The 22,654-nt window shown below is 39.6% G+C and overlaps 1 protein-coding gene across 2 annotated transcripts in view; it reads left to right on the top strand.

Annotated features, from left to right (window-relative positions):
- Positions 1-22,654, top strand: part of ATCSA-1 (Transducin/WD40 repeat-like superfamily protein) — a 170,197-nt gene that overhangs the window by 72,376 nt on the left and 75,167 nt on the right. For both annotated transcript variants that reach the window (XM_089432860.1, XM_089432859.1), the window contains exons 5-6: positions 11,183-11,364; positions 11,792-12,023. In XM_089432860.1, coding sequence (XP_089288986.1) covers positions 11,183-11,364; positions 11,792-12,023 — 414 coding nt within the window. The remainder of the gene's footprint in view (positions 1-11,182; positions 11,365-11,791; positions 12,024-22,654) is intronic.

Raw genomic sequence — 22,654 nt, 5'->3', positions numbered from 1 at the left:
AGTTCTAAAATAGACATAAGCATACACCTTTATTTCAAGCATATTATCAATTCCACATTGGTTAATCATAAGGACTTGGGAATATTTAAGCTTTGGGAGTGGGAGAGGTTCTTGTAGATTAGACAAGAAGCCTAAGTGCCCCATTTTCAGATCAGCTGAATATGAGGAAGAAGGTCTTGTTTCGCCACACATAGTTAACCATAGTGGCTCCGCCACTCTATGGGAAGCAAGTAAATGTTTTTGAGCCTGTTACCACAAAATCTAGCAGGCCATGGAGAGGAAAACCTTACAAGACAAAAGCTAGACAAAGTGCTAACAACGAGGTAGACGCCCAATGTCACCTTATCCTTAGCCAAAACTTCTTGCTCTTTATGAACTTTCACCGATGGGAGGAGTCCTAGTAGGAAGGAGATCACTTAGTTTAGGTATGCTAGGTACAAGACATGGAGTGATCAAGCTAGAGCTCATTCAAGAGATAGGCTCAATAATGGTTCAAGGCCTCAAAGAAGCAAAACACCCTCAAAGAAAAGCCTCAGAAAAGAAGGCTCAAGACCTAGGGTTTTCAGATTTTTTTAATGGTGATAGGTATTCACAAGGTCAAGGGTAGAGGGAAAGGGTTTCTTATAATGATATTCAACTAAGCCAAGGCTCATGATACCCTCAAGAAAGTCCTTATGTTGAGTGGAAAAGAGACTAGGGTTTCCCTCTTGGGGCAACACTTAGGGCAAGAGATTTTATGGATGAAATTTGGATTGATGCCCATCAAATTGAAAGGTTAGGTAGCCTAGACCTATCTCTTGATGTCTGGGCTCTCAAATCACCAAAAAATCTCCTCCCTAAAATTTCACTGCAGGCCCTAGATTTTTGCCCTAGCCTTAAAAGGACCAAATTTAAGGAGAAAATTTTGGGATGATCACCAAAGAATTGGACTAGTGCCTTGTCCTTAGGCATATGGAGTCAAGGATGTGATAGATAAGCCAAATTTGTTGCTAAGGAGGCCAAAATTTGATGCCCTAGGTATCAAAATTCCAACATTTATCCACTAAATGATAAATGAAATCTGATGGAGAGTTATAAAAGTTCCTCCACTAGGAACATTCATTACATGTTATACAATCAGTAACATATGCAATTCTCAACTAGATAGCCTTTAAAATTTATTTTCAACAAATTAGGGCACAATCAAGCATAATCTAGAAGCAACAATTCCATACATTAGACAAATTCAAAATGATAATCTTTAACAATAGGCACTTACAAGATAACACATAGTATATCCATCCATTTACTAAAGAAATATATCAAAGACAATCCAAAATAGCTTCCAAATATGAAAATGCATTCCAAGAGTCTCTAATAGACAAGAAGGAACAAGTGCAAATTTTCTTATGAGGTCTGAATTCTCCAAGTGATAATGATGACAGAGTGAAATGACCTCTCTCTTATTTATACATGCCTAATGATCTCTAATTTGAGCCTAAAGCCCCCTTAGTCATAAAATAATGGGCTAATACTAGGTGAGATTACAAGCCAACCTCGTAGCCAATGCAAATCGCTGACGTCATGCATGCATAGGTCCCTTTAGGGCATGCGTTGTGCTCCTCTAGTGCCAAGTCGAGTGTGGAGGGCTCCATAAATCATGATCCAGGAGTTGGCCGCTAAATTTGCATGCAAATCATCCTATGGACCCCAGTTTTGTGTTTGGGGGCACAAAATGGGTCTCATGGGTCCTCTGGTGATATAATAGTCTGATTCTGGTCCAACGTTGAGGCTCTGATGATGGTGGTAACCCTCCCATGTCTTGAGGGTGAGACAAACTTCATCTGGGCCTTAGATCAACTACCAAACTGTGTATACACTGCTATGTCGGTTGGGGGCATGTTGGTCCAAGTGCATCATCCCGTGAATAATGTGGAGCAAAACACAAACTGTTGGGGTGCTACAAGTGCCAATTGTATGGAATGATGCTCCGCAAGTGATAGGAGTCTCATGGCTCTCAACACTTCACTTGTAGGGTGTCATATGCTCCTCTTGTGGACTTGGGCCCCAGTTAAGTTGCCTAGACCATGATGAAAACCACTTTCCAATCACACATAATGTCCAGTGCTGCATCTTCACCATTAGGTACAATTAATCATTAGTGCATCTAAGTGAACCATGCTTGTTAATCAAGGGCAGACTGAGACTTCATATGGGGCTTCTCCTCCAAATTTGGGTCTTTGATCTTATAATAGTGTTACCTCCCTAGGTAGGAGTGGCTAATCAATGATCCTATTAGGTGTTCGCAGCCCCTAAGGGGAAAAACATGTCCTTAGTACATCCTTCAATCAAAAGGTGGCATATGAATAATGATGGGATGAATGGGGATAAAGGGGGTCCACAGGCCAAGGGGTAGCAATAACAAGGAATCCCACAAATTGGGTATATAGATGTAAGGAAGGAGCAATCGTGGATGCATGAGTTACCCCAACCTTTGTTTTTCCACCCCTCTTTATTTGCCTTCTGCTTTTTATGGATTTTTCTTTGTATTACTACTTGAAGCTCTAGGAAATGAAGGCATGCTATGAATGATGTAAAACAATTATTACCCCCTTAAAGGTGGGCAGTTCATCGCCCACCCGAGGTTGGAATGTGCATGGGTTCCTTTAATAATGTGATGGGGCAATTAGTGGCCCTACAAACTGGGGTGATAGCCATAATGATAAGGGGTAGAGCTCATGCTCGGCTTTTGCCCACGTGCTATATTAAATGTCCCGACCATCTTTTGCAATTTATGATTTTTCTTTCTCTTTTGTTTCTTGCTTGTGGCCATTAGCTGTATCAACCTCCAGGGCAATGTTATCAGTCCCAACCCATATATGTGGTCAAAGGGAGGGGTGCACTAGTGCCTTGTGGACCCAGTGGTCATGTGTACCCAGTGAAGGGAGATGGTGGAACATGGCTTGTAATGTGTGGAAGGGAGTGAAAAATTTGGAATGGGAAAGCGAGACCCCGCTACCAAAATTGGGGTTTCCCAAGTAGTGCCCTTCCTAAAGCCATAGGCTTATAGAGGAGATACCACAGGACTAGGATTGAAGATTAACCCTTCATTTAAGGTGACAGAACAAAACCACGGTCAAAGCCCTTCCTTCTTCCAAGTCACCCAATAATCCATGCACAAGATGCCCAAATGAGAAACAAGCGTAAGCACCCAATTGCATAATGAAAAACATACCTTTTGGATCGGATTTCTTACCTTCTAACATGTGCTCTTGACAAATGGGCAAGGAAACATACAACTAATGCATGTCGCGGAGATAAAATGGCACATCACATTGGTTATAAAGTGGTTGTCAGGGATTGCTAGTTGTTGGTGGGAAGAAGAGGAATACTAGCAAAGCTCTCCTAGAGGTCCCCACTTTTGGTGGGTAACGTCTGCCTCCATCTAGGACATGAGCTCACTGTAGAGTGCATGATCCATGTACTCGAATGGGGTGGTTATGAGAACTCCAACAATCTCTTGGGACACATACCTGTATCCTGCACATCACCAAACAACTATTGGAAGCATGTGCATTGGGCGTACTTTTACTGCCCATGTTTTTCATCAAATAATAAATCCAAACAGAAAAGTAAGTCTATTCTAAGATGCGAGACTAATCTACATGCAACCTACTCTAGCATGAGGACATGATATAATGATGTTAGCTATGCAAACATAATATGCAATGTACTTACACTACCATGCAATACTATGCATGAGCTAAGTATAGTCATACAACGAATGTAACTAGCATATTATTAGATCAATATAACGTCTTTTGTTCATACAAATTCTTTTAAGATAGGGCATCAAATTATCACATCCTCCTTCTCAAAATTGGCTTGACGAAGGGCAGGGGTGGGATGCGGGTAAACAAGAAGACTCAACATCATGAAAAAGAATGACGGATGAGGAAGAATATTCCCACTTACACCATTGGATCCTCTCTTGTAACGAAAGAATGGAGAATTCAGCGATCAAGCTCATGCTCTTTGTTGAAGAGCAACCTTGGGCATATCATTCTCATCATTGTCCTTAGAAACATCCCAGGGGTGATATGATGAGGAAGATGAAGGAAAGATAAGGTCATCATTAGTGTCATATATTGGATCATTGTCAAAACGATGACCAATATCCCATTTGCCTTTTCTATATGTAGGAATTGAGAAATGTCAACATCATGCGGATCCCAAGGATCCATTTCCTCGAGTTTCGTGTAAAAACCAAAAGGGGAGTCACCAATGTGATTTCAAAATGCCTTGAGAGATGCTTGCTTCACCCTACAAGCATTGACTTTGAGGTTCAATGAAGAACATGGGCTTCGTTATTCCAATGGAGTTGCCGAATAAGGAGTTGTATTGTCATATGGGGACAAGACACACACTTCGTGTCCCCGACAACGATGCCAAAATGTTACCACAAAATCTAGCAAGCCTTGGAGAGGGAAACCCTACAAGACAAAAGCTAGACAAAGTGTTAACAATGGGATAGAGGCCCAATGTCACCTTAGCCTAGAACTCCTTGCTCTTCATGGACTTTCCACAATGTGAGTCTTGCTAGGAAGGAGATCACTTAGAATAGATATACTAGGTACAAGGCACAGAGTGATCAAGCTACAACTCATTCAAGAGAGAGGCTCAATAATGGTTCAAGGCTTCAAAGAAATGTCTTAGAAAGGAAGGCTCAAGACCTAGGGTTTCAAGATTTTTCGATAGTGATAGGTATTTACAGGTCAAGGCCCGAGAGAAAGGGTTTCTTTCAATGATATTCAACTAAGCGAAGGCTCATGAAACCCTCAAGAAAGTCCTCAAGTTGAGGGGAAATGAGACTAGGGTTTCCCTCTTGGAGCAACACCTAGGGCAAGAGATTTTATGGATGAAATTTGAGTGGATGCCCACCAAATTGATAGGTTAGGTAGCCTATACCTATCTCTTGATGCTTGGGCTCTCAAATCACCAAAAATCCTTTCCTAAAATTTTGCTGCAAGCCCTAGATGTTCATGCTAGCCTTAAAGGGATTGATTTTAAGGAGAGAAATTTATGGAGAAAATTTTGGGATGATCACCAAAGACTTGGACTAGTGCCTTGTCCTTTAGGCATATGGAGTAAAGAATGTGATAGATAAGCCAAATTAGTTGCTAAGGAGGCCAAAATTTGATCCCCTAGGTATCAAAATTCGAGCATTTACCCAATGATAAATGAAGTTTGATGGAGAGTTACAAGAATTCCTCCACTAGGAACATTTATTACATGTTATACAACGAGTATCATATGCAATTCTCAACTAGATAACCTTTTAAAATTTATTTTCAACAAATTAGGAAAATGAAGCATAATCTAGAAGTAGCAATTCCATACATTATACAAATTCAAAATGAAAATCTTCAACAGTAGGCACTTACAAGATGACCTGTAGTATATCCATCCATTCAACAAAGAGACAATCCAAAATAGCTTCGAAACATCAAAATGCATTCCAAGAATCTCCAATAGGTGCGAATTCTCCAAGTGATGTTGATGAGAAAGTGTAATGACCTCTCTCTTATTTATACATGCCCAGTGATCTCTAATTTTTGCCTAAAGCCCCTCAAGTCATAAAATAATGGGCTAATACTAGGCGAGGTTACAAGCCAACCTCATGGGCAATGCAAAACATAAAAATTAACCCCAAAAGAGGTTGAAATGCTGATTTCATGCATGCGTAGACCCCTTTAGGGCATGCGTTGGATTCCTCTGGAGGGCTCCATAAATCATGATCTAGGGGTCGACCCCTAAATCTCCATGTAAATCATTATGTGGACCCCAATTTTGTATTTGGGGCACAAAATGGGTCTTATGGGTCTCCTAGTGATAGAATAGTCTAATTTTGCTCCAACGTTGAGGACTCTGATGATGGTGCTAGCCCTCCCATGTCTCAAGAGTGAGACAAACCTCATTTGGGCCTCAACTCAGTTGCCAAACCCTATATACACTACTAAGCCGACTGGGGGCATGCTGGTCCAAGTGCATAATTCCATGAATAATGTGAGGCAAAGTGCACACTGCCGGGGTGCGGTAGGTGCCCATGGAATGGAATGATGCTCTGTAAGTGATAGGGGTCCCATGGCTCTCAACACTTCACCTATAGGGTATCATATGCTCCTCTAGTGGACTTGAACCCTAGTTAAGTTGCCCAGACCATGATGAAAACCATTTGCCAATCGCACACAATGTCCAATGCTATATTTTCACCATTAAGTACGGTTAATCATTAGTGCATCTAAGTGAACCAAACTTGTTAACCAAGGGCAAATTGAGACTTCATATGGGGCTTCTCTTCCAAATTTGGGGCTTTGATCTTATAATAGTGTTACCTCCCTAGGTAGGAATGTCTAATAAACTATCCTATTAGGTGTTCCCAACCCCTAAAAGGAAAAACATGTCCTCGGTACATCCTTCAATCAATAGGTGGCATATGAATAATGATGGAATGGGTGGGGATAAAAGGGGTCTCAGAGAGTCAGAGCCAGATGCCACATGCAATAACAAGGAAGCTCACATATTGGGTATATAGATGTGAGGAGGGAGCAATCATGGATGCATGAGTTACCCTAACCTTTGTTTTTCCACCCCTCTTTATTTGCCTTTTGCTTTTTATTGATTTTTCTTTGTATTACTACTCGAAGCTCTTGGAAATGAGAGCATGCTATGAATGATGTAAAGTAGTTATCACCCCCCTAAAGGTGGGGCAGTTCATCGCCCACTAGGAGTTGGAACGTGCATGGGTTCCTTTAATGATGTGATGGGGCAACTAGTGGCCCTAGGAACCAGGGTGATGGCCATAATGATAAGGGGTAGAGCTCATGCTCGGATTTTTTCCCATGTGCTATATTAAAATTTCTGGCCATCTTTTGCATTTTATGATTTTTCTCTTTCTTTTGTTTCTTGCTTGTGGCCATGATGTGATTTTAACTTTCTTTTAGCTGCACCAATCTCAGGGGCAACGTTTTCAAGCCCTACCCAGATATGTAGACAAGGGGAGGGGTGCGCCAGTGCCTTGTGGACCCAGTCGTCATGTGGACCCAAAGAAGGGAAATGGTGGAATAGGGCTTGTAATGTGCGGAAGGGAGTGAAAAATGTGGAACGGGAAATGGGACTGCACTACCAAAATCAGGGTTTCCCAAGTAGAGCCCTTCCTAAAGCCATAGGCTAATAGGGGAGATCCCACGGAACTAGGATTGAAGATTAACCCCCCATTTAAGGCGAGGGAAAAAAACCACGGTCAAAGCCCTTCCTTCTTCCAAGTCACCCAATAATCCATGCCCGAGATGCCCAAATGAGAAACATGGGTAAGAAACCGATTGCACTATGAAAAACATACCTTTTGGATCGGATTGCCCACTTTCTAACATGTGCTCTTGACAATGGGCGAGGAAACATACAATTGATGTAGGTGGCAGAGATAAAATGGCACATCACATTGGTTACAAAGTGGCTGTCAAGGGTTGTCGGCTACTGGCTGGAAGAAGCTGAATAGGAGAAAAGCTCTTCTAATGGTCCCCACTTTCTGTGGGTAACAAAGCCCAAAAAACAAGGGAGCCCATTTAGGATCAACAAAGCATGGGATTCACCTAATTGTAAAAGGTGTCTCCTGTAACTTGCGAGAGGTGCATTCTTGCCTTGCGAAATCCTATGAAGAGCCACAAACTCTAGCTCTATATCCTAGAGGCAAAGTGTATCGTCTACTATGTTGTGGTGGGGAGTTGTAGGTCTCTAGTGTGGGCATTGAAATCACCAAGAAGAATGATCTCCCTAAGTGTGGAGTAGTGGGAAATGTTTGCGCAAAGATCAACGAAAGGGTCTCCCTGAGACTGACTGTGTAGTGCAAAGTGCAACGAAGTTGGGGGGAAGTAGCAAACTCCAATTAAGCTATCCTAGAGAAGGTGGTTGTTTCGATGGAATCAAACCCACAAAAAATTGGATGCTCATCCGATGACACTGTAGTAACCTTGTTTTGGAGGGAGTCTCATATAAGACATGAAACACCCTCAGACCCTTTGACGTTATCAGATCTAGTCTCTTTTTTATAGGACTAGGCGTAGTGGTAACCATGGATTGGGTATGTCTTTTACATGGGGTTGGCGTGCATCTTTTTGAGGAAAAGGAGGTCATCGGACCCAATTGCATTACAAAGTGTACTCGGTGAAGAATAAAACACATCATTATAGTTCTAGCAGCGAATGGAGATAGTGGGCCAACTCCCCCTAACATACCCCCTATTTGAACGAGACCTTCATTTGGCCAAAGGGAGAGAGTATTTGATACGAGTAGATTCATGGATGATGACCTTGAGATTGAAAATGTCTTCCCACTTCTCTTCTTTCAGAGCAGCTATGAGCTGGTACCTAGATAACTTGAGCTTGCTTGTTAGGATTTGGTGAGGTCAAGATCGAGAAAGATCTTCCATGTGGGCAGCAGAGAAATCAGTCTTCTCTTCACCTAGAGGGCTTTGCACTGGTCTTTGAGTGTCCAGAAATGGAGGAAGAACGTGGAATTGGGGCATATCCATACATGCTCAAGGGTGAGGTCCTTCAGATCTAGAGTGTCGTGAAGGAAAGAGGTGCCTAGATGTAGGGCACTCAAAGGGGCCAAGGAGGGGGGATCCCATGTACCTTCAGATATAGCTCTTGGGCATGGCAATGACGTTCCTAATTCAATTTTTCTGTGCCACCTCTTCGACCATGGTAAGCCGAGAGGTTGCTCCTGTTTTTGGATCACTTCAAAACAAGAATTAAATGTTTTCTTCTGCATTTCTGTCTCCCGTTTAAGAATGGCCTACTGTGATTTCATCTCTTCCTATAAATTATTAATGTGCACAATTTCATTTTGGAGTGTGGGGGAACCCTCAATTGGTTTCTATAAGTGCAAGTTTTCTTGTGTTTATAGAAATCAATTGCTTGAGGTCTATTACTTCTGAATGGAGTTGTTGGTTTTCAGTTTCAAGAAATTCCACCCTTTGTAGCAAATTCTTGACTTGGGATGTCCAATATGAAACGTACCGCACTGTGGTGATACTAGTGAGGCTATTGACTTGGCTGTAGTTGCTATTGCCAAGGTTTAAGTCGTTCTCTGGCAGTGTTGTTGATGGGGTTCCTCCATTCCTTGCTCAACATTTTGTTGGTTCTGCTAACCCTTGCGGTTAGCCCTTTCCTAACCCTCGTGGCTCTCTTGGGGGCTGCATTAAGTTCTCATGGTAAAGCCGTCACACCCCCCATAGCTCTCCTCTGATAACGCTGCCACAAACCCCAATGGCTGCTCCTTGATCTTAGACTACTAGACAAGGACGGCGGCTCGTTGACCTCCCCATTACACAGTGGTTCGAGCTATGGTTGATGCTCTTGTTGCATGATTTGGGAGCACTATGATTTTGAAGACTACAATTTGGGAGCGCTATGAATTTGAAGACTATGATTTGGGAGTGCTATGAAACTGCTACTCTGCTGAATGGGTGAACTTGAACAAGTAGGTGGAAAGTGATTATGATAAAAGGTACAAATTGAACCCACACTGTAATCGTCATGACTGAAAGCTTTTGAACTTTCTTTTTCTGATTACTCGATATGTGGTTTAATAAATGATTCTGTCTTTGGACTTTGACAGTGGGCAGAAGGTGAACAACTTTCAACCATCGTTTTTGTCGATGATGGTTTAGAACTGGGGAATAAATACAGGAAATTCATGATAAGATCAAATCTTCAATATTCTTATGAATTTTTATTGTTTGACAATGTCCTTGAAACCTGCATATTATCATAACATAAAAAAATGTTTCTACTAGACTTTGTTAAGTGGGTTTCAGGGCAAGTGCAATGATCAAAATCAGGGTTATGACATCCAGTGCCAGAGCCAATGCATCTGGATCCAGTTCATGGATCCATGGTTCAATTCTGGAATTGTTTGGAATCAGCTTCCAGATTCGAGACTAACCCTTCATGTTTGGGTACATTACATGTCTTGGAAAAGAAACCTAAAAGCTAAGGGCACGTTGGGATGATTTCCCAAATCAGGAAATGCACCTGCTCACCTGCATTTATATAAACTTGAAGAAAATGAAAGGAAGTAAAATACCCAAAGCAGTACCTGCACCTCTCCCTCCTTTCATAGTGCCTCCTAGTCTCAAATGCTCATAGGAAGATACCTGGGAGGAAGATGACAAGTCTGTTATGGAGGTGGTTTGAGTTCTTTGTCTGTTTCGTATAGTGCTTTTGCATTCTGTATCTTGTTCTGTTCATGCCTATGTTTCTTATTCTCAAAGCTGGGGGCAACATAGAAGATGTATAGTTTATATTTTTGACATTGTGGCCTATCATCTCTTTGTAATCAAGACTTTTATTTTGTAGACATATTAATATAAAGATATATTTGATAGTTGACTATCAGTACAAAACTATGAATGGTGAACTTTGAATCAGTCATTGTTCATTTGCCTGTGTTCAAAACTTCAACAATTAATCTATTGTCACCTGTATGCAAATTTATGATTTTGATTTATATAGTTTCTTTTTATTTTATCCTACATATATTTTTGAAAAATACCTATATTGATGAATCCTTTTCCAAAAATTTTGGGAATCTGTCACACCTGTACCCAATTTGAATCTGCACCTTTCTTCCCCTTGCATACTCACCCCTGGTAACCTTGGCAAGCATTTGGTAATTATTATTTATTTTTCTTCTCGTTAAATTTTTATTATATGTATGTATGAATATTTACTTTTTTAGTAATTCATTGTAATGAATCATTGTTTTCTTTCTTTATTGAGCTTGCCAGAGTGTTGTACATGGAGGTAAATTTGCTAGGCACTTAGATATATTTCTTTTTCCTTTGACTGCTAAATACTTTTTCTAAGAAAGGTTAGATGATTGTTTCTTACCATGTCCTTTTAAAATTGCTAGCATTTTAGCTTTTCAAATTTCAATGCATTATAATTTGTCAGATGGTAAATATGATGTTTATACATTTTGAAATGTTTTTTATGTCTCTAGCTGTAAATAGGCTAATAGCACCTGGAATGTTCATGGAATTGTATGAATGGTGAAATTTTTTGTTATAATACAAATAGCAATAATAAAAGAGGTTTTCTAGTAGATGATAGGGTGCTAAGCATGATTGTTATTGCAGAAGGAGTTTGGGCTTTACAGTGGTCTGCTTCAAATGAATGGGTGGTAGTGACTGGTGGATGTGATGGTGCCATACGCTTTTGGGACATCAGACAAGCTGGATGTTTCCGAGTACTGGACCAGTTTCAGTCTCAAACTGGGAGGCGTCCACCTATACCCAAAGGCACTGCTACAAAAGCTAAAGTACTTGCTCTTCACCTTTATGCCATGTCATGTACAAGAAAGAAAACACAATTAAGAAAGAGAGAAACAGATCTGTTTATTATAGGTGCATTGCAATTTGATTTTAAACATTCATTCATAAAAATATGAACATCATTATCTATGTCTATGTCTATAATATATATTGACCTTTGTAATATGGTTTATCCTGTCTTGTTTTTGATATCAAACTATTTGTTGTCAATTTTGGTTGAGGATAAAATTTCATCCGATACAAGGATATCTTTTATTTGTTACTATTTTTTTGTGAGTTTTTTCTTGTAAGGTGCATTTTGGGACCTGATTATTATTTCTGGCAGTAATGCTAAAGATTTGATTCCCATATATAATGTCCATGCCTTCTAACTATCTCTTAGCAACCCTTCATTTTATGAATTTATTAGCACAGTCTCTGGCTTCCGGTAATTTGAGTTCCACCAAAGTTAGGCCACCACAGAAAAAGGGGTCCATTGGGAATGGAACAAAGTCTTCCATGCTGTTAGGCAAAGGAGTGGCAAGAGGCTCTGGAACACAAAGACAGCATCCTGGTATGTTATCAGCCCAGAACCGAGCAACAGCTCATTATGGTGCAGTGACAGGATTGCAGATGACAAATGATGGATTTCATTTGTTTAGTGCAGGTATTTGTCTTGGTACTTTCCTTAAAGTTTGCAGTTGTTCAAAGGTTTCTTGGATGCAAGTAATGAGTAGTTACTTTTGTGGGATTGCACTTGTCACATGCATTGGTTTCCTTCTCCATTTTCCTCCATGGTTATTGATTTATGCCACATTCTTAATTTCATGCTAAAGCTGTGATGTGAAGTTTTTAACTATTTTGATGAATCAGCCATGCTTTTACTAATAATGCTACTGTGATCTTGACATGAAATAAAATACCAAAGCATCATAATAAACGTCTACATGCATCTTGTCATACTCAGGATGCAATACATTTTTGGTAAAAAGAAAGTAGAAAAGAACCAGAATAAACATCAACAGACATCTTTACATGTTCTTATAATGTATACAGTCGGTGCATCATTGCTGGCATCCAAAAGGACAACAGCTCAATCTCCAATTTATCGTTTGTGATATACTGTTAGCTGACTAAAAAATAACATTGTTGAAAACCAGTGGACTGACTAACCCTATGCTCGACAGATGTAAAGTTATTTGGCTCTATTGCCTGCATAGTCATACATGTTGACACCTAATCCTTGTGATTGGGTGAATATATGTAAATAGATAAATAAAAAATATGAACAGTGATCGGGAGATGAACTGAACAGTCTCTCCCTCATGTATATAATGAAAACTTACCTGATGGAATAGAACACAAATCATTTTTACCTTATGGAGTTACTCCCTGGCCTGACATGGTATCAGAGCCAGCTCCTTCTTTTTTTAGCTCTTATGTCCCTTGTAACTCCCTAGTCTGCTCTCCATATAGAAGCGCTGCTCCTCCACACAATTAGCTGTCCATATAATTCAGGGCCTGACACTGCCTGCGCTCTCTGGCTCTCTGGACTGTCCGTAAACGTTTTCTGCCATACTATTCAAAGGAATCAAAGCGCATTAAGTCCATAAACGTTTTCTGCCATACTTATTCCACTGAAAGCTATCGCCTCCGCCATTATCGTAAGCCCATACAGTCCATTTGAGGAATCATTCCAATCTGTATGTCTGTCTCTCTATTCTTTTGATCGGTTCAGTCTTTGGTCTTTGAGACACTAATATGCAAATTAAAGAGCTCTTTCCCTGAGGTGATTCTTACTGATACCAGTCATTAGCTTCCAGTCATAAGCGTATATGCTCTGGTATTTTTTAACACTGGCCAACTGACCAAGCTCAGAAGCTGATTCACATCGAGCATTTCTGTGGTCGGAATCTGGTTCGAATCCCATTCGAACCGTAATCCCCACAACGGAAATGGCACTGCTTTCAGGAATTCGACGTGTGCTTGGAGGGACGTCGACTGTTGGTCTCCCAATCTCGAAGGGTTTGTTGTTTGTTGCGAGGTCTTCGCCCATTGGCCTGAAGAACACTGCTGCGTGAATGATGCTCTGAAGTTTTTCACATAAAGTTGGCCTGATGTTCCATATTATCACCGATTCAAATAAACGTGTTCCTTGTGAGTTCACGAGATTTGAACTGTTTTCAAGTGCTCCTCATTGTTCTTTTTCTTCTCTGCATCAGCGTATGGTATATTTTTCAGAACTGCATATGATATTGATATCAGATTTCATTTTGTCATATATATATATATATATATATATATATATATATATGATGGTTGGCATATAAGGGGGCCGACATCAAAGGAGATGAATCTGACATGAATCTTGAGTGATAGGTGGAGCTGAGTGCTACTTCTAGTGTGGATATGTCATGTATTGTATTGAAGTTTTATAGTATATACGTTGAGATTAGATTGGTGAAGACCAAATTCAGATAGCTTTGTTGCCTTTTCATGTAAAACAATTCAAGAACGTTGCAGAAAAATGATGAGGATGAAATTTTTTTGAGAATGCATCGCCGATCTATGTTTTATATTTTCATTAAAGACAAAGATTGTACATGGAGAAAATGACCACCAGAAGTACAATTTTATTGTATATTGGCAGAAGTATTTTTCTATCAGAAGAAGTTTTTTTTACAGAATGCATTCAATCATATCCATGGTGGGAATAGTTTTCACTGGCAAGGAGAACTATCCTGAATGGTCCCGGATGATAAAACACACCCTCATTTTCAATGAGTTGTGGAAAGGAGTGTGTGTCGGAGACGGAGACAATGAACCAGTACAACCTACCTTAGACAAAGAGCTCGTCATTTGGGAAAACAAGAATAGCAAAGCTTATGCATTAATCGCAGCGTCTGTAAATGAAGAGGTGAGTCGCCATATTTCGTCATATTCAACTGCCTTTGAAGCCTTACAAAAGCTGAAAGAACTTTATGACTCACATTCTGCACTTGAAGTTGTTCAACTCATGATTAAACTCTTCACTCTTGAACTACAAAATAATGATCCTCTTGCTCTTGCATTTGAAGTAAAGTCTATAATGCATGATATCGAATCCACTAAGGTTGAATTGGATATTCCTCTTATTGCTTTTCTCAAGGCACTTTATCCTACTTCAATTATCTTGAGTCATTGCAAGCAAATGGAAATTTCAAAGATATAACCTTTGACTCTCTTGTGAAAAGTTTGCTGAAAGAGAGAAAGCTTTTGGAAAGAAAACAACCCCTGAATCTTCTGAAGAGGTTGTGTGCCTTGCTCATAAAGAAAAGCATCGTACTCAAGATTCTACAAGAGGAAGAGGTGGTCGAAGAGGAAGAGGAAGATATTTCAGAGGCGGGGGGGGGGGGGGCAGACATTCTCAAGGAGAAAAGACATATTTGCACTGCATACGCTGCAAAAGAAATGGATCACATGATGCCTCTACGTGCAAGCTAGCATGGGACAAAATTGAGCAGAAAAGAAACCAACAGAAAGGTAAAACTGATGATACAGACAAAGGTAAAGCACATGGATCCGCTCACTATGTTGTGGCACAATGTAACATTGGAGTAAATGAAGATTTATTCAATGCTTCACTTGCTTCTTGGAAAAATGGTTGGTTGCTTGATTTAGGAGCAACCTACCACATGATTCATAGAAAAGATTTTTTTGAAGATTTCACTGACAATGTTGATGGAGTAGTAGACTTTGCAGACCAATCAAAAATCAAGCCATCAGGACTTGGCACAATCAAGCTTAAACTGCCTGGTCTTCCAGACTTTCTTCTGCATCATGTTCTATATCTCCCACAGCTCAAGAGAAACTTGCTATCCTTGGTCCACATCCGCTAGCAAGGTCACTCCATTCATATGTTTGATGGCAAGCTTGAGGTAAGAAAAGCATCTGACCACTCACTTGTCATGAGGGGAATAGAAGAAGAAAGGCTTCTCAAGTTGCAAGGAACCTCTGCTCGTGCACAACATTTCTCATACAATTCTCATCATGAAGAAGGTACACTTCCATCAAGTTTATTATGGCATGCTAGATTTGGACATTTGAACTATGACAATGTCTGCTTATTGAAGAAAAATGGTGTTGCTGGTTTGCCTACAATTCCTAGGAAACTTAAGCAATGTGATGCTTGCATTCTAGGAAAGCATAGCAAACAGTTTTTTTATTGATGACTACCCCAGAATGTGTTGGGTTTATTTATTGAAGAACAAATCTGATGCTTTTCAAACATTCAAGAATTTTCATAAATGGATTGAAAATGATGCACAATCTCATATTGGGTCTATTTGCACTGATAATGGAAAAGAATACACATCAAATGAATTTGAAAACTATCTTCGCCAACATGGGATCAAACATCAAACAACTGTGCCTTATAATCCCCAACATAATGGTGTAGCTGAAAGAATGAATAGGACAATCTTAAATATGGTACGATCCATGCTCTTCTTAAAAAATGTAAAGATAATGTTTTGGGCTGATGCTGTTCTATGTGCTGCATATATAAAGAATAGATGTCCATCTAATGCTATAAGAAACAAGATTCCATATGAAATGTGGTATGGACATGTTCCTTCGGTAAGCATCTCAGGGTCTTTGGTTCCACCTGTTATGCCTTGATACCAAAGGTACATAGAAACAAACTTGGTGCTAGAAGTCGTAAGTGCATCTTTCTGGGGTATTCAGACACCTCCAAAGCATACTGCCTCTATGATGAAGTAAATAAGAAGTTTGTTGTATCTAGAGATGTAATTTTTCTTAAATCATCCAAAACTGACAATGTTGTTGAGCGGCAACTTGATCGCTTGGATAGATTCGCAAAAGCAAAATCTTTTCAAGAATTTGATAATCAGATTCCACATCTTGAAGGGGGGATTCCTATACTAGATCAACATGTTGAATCTTCTTCTGAAGAACACTCTTCCCCGCATGAAACTCCAACAACGACTGATGCTTTAAGTGATGTGATTGATAGAATTGGGAGACTCAATCTTGATTCAGTCCCAACTCAATCAACGGAGCAGCCTGGACCATCTGAAAAAGGTCCCCCAAAGTGGCTGACAAAGACACTTGAAAGTGTTCATCCTGATGAGGTTGGAAAGACAGAAACTAGAAATTCAAACTGGCAAAATGGAGGTGATGTGGATAACTCTAATTCACCTGTTGATATGGATGTTTCTTATGATTGTGAATTGAACTTGTCTACAGATTTTGAACCAACTTCCTTCAAAGAAGCTGCTTCTCATGATGAATGGAAAGAAGCAATGCAAAAGGATTATGATGCCCTCATAAAGAATGACACTTGGAAGCTGGTTGATCCTCCATTAGGAACCAAACCAATTGGCTGCAAGTGGGTCTACAAGAACAAGTATAAAGCTGATGGCTCACTTGACAAGCACAAAGCTAGGCTTGTGGCAAAAGGTTTTGCACAGAAGGAAGGGGTCGATTATGAGGAGACTTTTGCCCCCACAGCAAACTGGGCTACGATCCAGACACTCTTTGCACTAGCAGCTTAGAACGATTGGAAAGTCCACCAAATGGATGTAAAAACTGCTTTCCTAAATGGAGATCTAAAAGAGAATGTTTTTATATCCCAGCCTGAAGGATTTGCTGTGAAAGGACATGAACATAAAGTATGCAAACTGGTGAAGTCCTTGTATGGCCTCAAACAAGCATCGCGAGCCTGGTATGAAAAACTAACCGAGCATCTTCTGAAACTCAATTTCAAACATTATGTTCTTGATGATGCAACTTTATTTGTCAAGAAAGTTGGCAAAACAGTTATATACCTTGTGGTATATGTAGATGATCTTTTGATGACAGGGAACAATGAAAGCTACATTGCATCCATAAAGAAGGAATTGGGGAAAAGTTTTGAAATGACTGATTTGGGCTATGTTCATTACGATCTTGGCATTGAAGTAACCCAACATCCGAAGTCCATATTTCTTTCTCAAAAGAAATACATTGGAGATCTGTTGAACAGGTTTGGCATGACAGATTGCAATCCTCTTACTACTCCAATGGAACAAAACTTAAAGCTCACATATATTGAAGGAAAAGAATTTGAGGATGCAACAAAGTATAGATAGCTTGTAGGAAGTCTCAACTACCTAACTACTACCAGACTAGACATTTCGTCTGCTGTTGGAATCCTCTCTAGGTTTATGCAAAAGCCTTGTGAGGGACATTGGTCTGCTGCAAAAAGAGTTCTAAGGTACTTGAAGGGAACTCAAAACTTTGGAATCAAGTATACACAGGTGGACGACTTCAGCTTGATTGGATACTCTGATTTAGACTTCGATGGAGACAAAGAAACTGGGGTATCTACTTCAGGATATGCTATGAGTCTTGGATCAGGAGCTGTCTCCTGGAGATCACGCAAACAATCAGTTCCAGCAGATTCCACAACAGAAGCAGAATACGTGGCAGCAGTTGAAGCAACAAAAGAAATTGTGTGGCTCAGGAAAATTCTTGAAGATTTGCAGGTAAAACAAGTACAATCAACTCCACTCATGATTGACAATACCTCTGCAATAAAGTTGGCCAAGAACCCAAAGTTCCATGATCGAATGAAGCACATCAATACTAAATATCATCTGATTCGACATCATGTTGAGGCCAAAACAATCCATCTCCGTCATTGTTCCACAAATGAGCAAATTGTAGACATCTTCACCAAAGCGCTTGGAAGAAAAAAGCTTGAGCGATTCAGAATGATGCTTGGACTCACCAACATCCCTTCAGATTAAGGGGGGGGGGTGTTGACACCTAATCCTTGTGATTGGGTGAATATATGTAAATAGATAAATAAGAAATATGAACAGTCATCGGGAGATGAACTGAATAGTCTCTCCCTCATGTATATAATGAAAACCTACCTGATGGAATAGAACACGAGAACCATTTTTGCTTTATGGAGTTACTGCCTGGCCTAACAATACAATTGAATTATGCTCTAGAATTTGTGGTTGAAAGCATTCTCATAATATGGTTGACAAATGTTGAGAAGTTCTTGAGAATCAATACACATGGAAGTTATTTGGCTCTAATGCCAGCATAGTCAAACAATCAAATTATACTCTAGAATTTGTGGTGGACACCGTACTCTTAATATATGGTTGACAAACTCTTCGATTTTCCTGATAATCAATACACAAGGGAATGGTTGGGTTGATGTATCCTGCCTATGCTGAATTCTGGATTGCTAAAGAAGGCTATCCAAAATGCTTTGTCATCATTTAGGATGGTAGTGCTAAGATGTCTACGTCCTTTCCCTATTAACTTATTGATATATTTGTATTTGTGCAAGTCATTGGAAGAACAGTTCATTCTTCCATTATCATGTGATGATTAATATCTTGTGAAACTTCCTCCATTTTACGTCCTCATCGACTGTGTTTATCTATGATATTTGCATGTGCTCGTGAATTTCAAATTTGCTTTCTGACTGACCACTAGTTGGATTCTGATAACTTCTTGCCCAAATACACAAGTTTAAGGAATTGACACTCATTTTGCGACATTTGTCAAGGATCACCCTATTGTTCTCTGTTGGACCATGGTAATATTGATAAAACAACTTTATGTTAATTATCTCATCTGCTACTTCATAGTGATGTGGAATAGATGCATTCTCATAAAATATTGAATCCACTAAAATCTTACTGGAAGGCATCTCTATTTTTTTCCTTGGAAAGAAACTATACCATTTTATTAGTAAAACAAAAGAATAGTTTAAAAAACCAGCTGGTTTTAACCGGTAATCGGTCAAATAGGCTGGTCAACAACCTTCAGTCAATGACGCAGTAGAAAATCCGGTTCGGGGACTGGTTGGTACCCAACCGTTACCAACTGGCCAGTTCCGCCCCAAACAAAGCCAGTTAGATCTCACATTTGTAGGGGTAGTCTAGGACCCACGGTGGCGGTTTTTCAGGTTGTTTTGGAGGAAACTAGGCGTTGTTTCCCTTTCAAAAGGTTTGGTACCTAACTGGTACCAACTGGTTTGCTCCGCTCGAAAGCAGGGCTGTCAGATCTCACATATGTGGGGAGAGTCTAGGACTTACGGTGGTGGTTTTTTTTGGTGGTTTTGGATGAAACTAGGGGCCGTTTCCCTCCAAAAATAGCCCCCCTTGGCTATAAAACCAACCCTTCCCTTCTCAAACCATAAACCTAAACAAAAAACCTTAATTTTGGTGGCATTGATTGTTGAACTCCTCTACCATGGCCTTAATAAAAATGTACCCATCACTCAAACCAAAATAATTGGTTAGGCATGTTAAGTGTTTTCTACCATATTATAAGGTCGAGGAGATGTACCTTTCACTCAAACCAAAATCATTGGTTAGGCAAGTAAAGCTTTTTCAGTTTCTACCATTTGATAAGGTTGAAGAATTTGAGTCTAAAGATGTTTAGCCAGATGATGTTTATTGACGAGTGATCATGTTGATCAGTGATTTGTAGTAGTCCAGTTGCCCAACAGCTTGTAGCATTGTTTTTGGACTCCAAAGGCCAATTAGAGCCTCATTGATTATGTATTTTGTTGTTGATATGTATTGCATTATGTGACATTTTGATATATTCACACTTAGGTGGTATATAGATGAGCAAACTTCGCATATTTTGTCTCTAATGGTTTGAATTTCTAAAAAATATATTTTCATTAAAAATTAGTTCTTTTATGTATTTTTTTCAAATCTGGTTCATTGAATCCAATTCAATCTAATTCTGGTCTGGAACCTAGTTAGATAGGTGGGTTGGTTCAAAATCCGGTTCTGGTTTTAAAAACTATGAATAAAAGTACATTACGTTGGAAATATTAAGAGGGGGGTGAGTCCGTATTTCTTACTTCAATTAGTATTTTTAACTTTTTAGATCATTAACCATTATTAGCATTAGTTAAACATAAACAATCATTAACACCATTCAACAATGCAAAGAATCAAGATAGTAGACACCAAATATTTTTAGGTGGAAGCCCTTCCAGGAGAAAAATCACTGAATGGTTCTTAATATTTGTCTTTAGTAAGTACATCAACAAGAAGCTCCAACTTCCATAATTTTCAGCTACAACTGAGGGAGGCTCCAACCCTCTGGTTTACAGGCTACAACCTAATGGATACACCAACACCTTGTTTACCAGCTGCCATTGGAAGGACACTCCAACGCCCAGGTTTGTAGGCTCTGTCCTGAAGGATGCTTCAACACCCTATTCACCAATGGCTACTAGATGTACACTCCAACACCATGCACAGGCTCCAACCTGCCCTAGCACCACCCTGCCACCTTGAAGTGATCTCAAGCTCCGACCTGAAGGAGAGTCCACTCTCTTGCCTCGCACCACCTTGCCACCTTGATCAGCCGACACACGTTTCACAATTTTCGAACTGGATCCCCCTATGCTCAATAACAACAAAATAATCTGCTGGCTTTTGTTGATCTGTAACACTGGCACAACATCGTTAGCAACAACAATAGGTTCTTCAGTTCAAAATATCAAACCCTAACTGTCAAAATCAACTGTCATAACAATTCTGCCTCTGCTCAAACATCAAGTAAAATACAAACTCTGGTTCTGCTCAACAACCTCACTCTTTCTGACAGTAGCAAGATCACTCTGGTCATGCCAATAAGTCTCTTCTTTTGTCCAATAGGCACTTACTGGTATAGTATCATGACATCAAACCAAATCTTTGTAATCACTTCAACAAGGTCAGTCTCTTGATCACAATGCTTTTTCCGGTTTTCGTTTTGGATCAATGTTGACTTCTATATATTCACAAAACTATAACGATCTATATGTTAAACTTAACTGTTTGACAAATAGTAATTCCAGGATGCATTCTACAATTTGATAACCATCAGATTCCAGCCATGTCACTGACAATTTGTAAACCGTGTGACAAATTGCACCCAAATTAAAATAAAGGAAATTTTCCCTCACATAATGCCAACTACGCTTATTTGAATTATTTCCAAAGCTAAGCCTCCCCTTTTAATACAACAAATTGCACTCAAATTAAAATAAAGGAAATTTGCCCTCACGTAATGCCAACTATGCTTATTTGAATTATTTCCAAAGCTAAGCCTCCCCTTCTAATACAACAAATGAGACATTGATTGCGGGACCCATATCACTGCACTCAACGTACTGTGAGCTATCCACCTTACTCTCACTTGGTTGACACTTGGCAGTTTGCAGACCAAATTGTATACAATATTCCTGTCCAAAAGAATGGATGCAATTCAGGGCTGATGGCACGTTATAATATATACCTTGTCCTGGCAATATGTTTGCTATAGTCGTGCTCTACAGTACTGCAATAACAGATCATAAAGTTCAGAAGGGCTCCGTCACATATGTTTAATCAGTTTCAAGGATCTCAACAGTTGCATCAATACTCTGTTTCTGTCAACGACAACATATCCCGCACAGTTTTGTTTATTAACAGGTCTGCGTATGCTCAATTGGTCTGTAGTCACAAATGTTACTTGAGCTGCTTCAGAATCACAGGGTCAAACTTTCTCTACCAAATGCCTTAGGTAAGATATGGATGCCCTAACAAGGCTGAAATTCTCAGAGGCAGTGCAGAATAGTTCAGGCTTTTACTTGCAATTGATTTGTACTAGAATCAGTTTTAAATCGCTATAGAGATAATTCTGCTTTTTAGACAGATTTCAGGGTTTAATTACTTATGGAACTTGACCAGATTTCCACAATTTTGAAGTTCAACCAAAGTCCTTTAACCAATTACATATGACTTCAAAATGAGACCGCAATGCACATGTGTATTTATATGGTCATCGCACTTCCTCAATGCTCAGGTCACATGTCCAAGTCAAACAGTTTTAGATCACATATGGTAAGCTGCAAGTTGTTGATATGACAGATCTGATTTTATACAGAAGGTTGCAGGTCACTATTCAGAGATCCCATACGAACGGGTCTTAGGTTGTACACTGTCAATCTGATTTAACACGTTAGTAAAATTAAATAATAAAACTAAAACAAACTAATTTTTTAAACATTGCCTTCCTCTCGAAAGAATGCTTTGTCCTCAAAACATACGTAACGACAGATGTTGTTGACAAAATGCTTCATTCTCCCAAGAAGCGTCTTCTTCGGGTAAGTCCTTCCACTTGATCAGATATTCCAAGATGATCAAGGTCCCACACTTTAAAAGGTGTTGGATTAATCTCTCAATTTCTGTTTTTTGGTGATGTGGATATCGGTATGGTTTGATGTTGACGGGTATGACC

The sequence above is a fragment of the Pinus tabuliformis genome, chromosome 5_1, assembly GCF_031772625.1.
Source record: "Pinus tabuliformis cultivar Carrire ecotype Pingquan chromosome 5_1, CPIR1, whole genome shotgun sequence".
Taxonomy (NCBI): domain Eukaryota; kingdom Viridiplantae; phylum Streptophyta; class Pinopsida; order Pinales; family Pinaceae; genus Pinus; species Pinus tabuliformis.
Note: the sequence above shows the minus strand (reverse complement) of the source record. Positions and strands in the feature narration are given on the sequence as shown.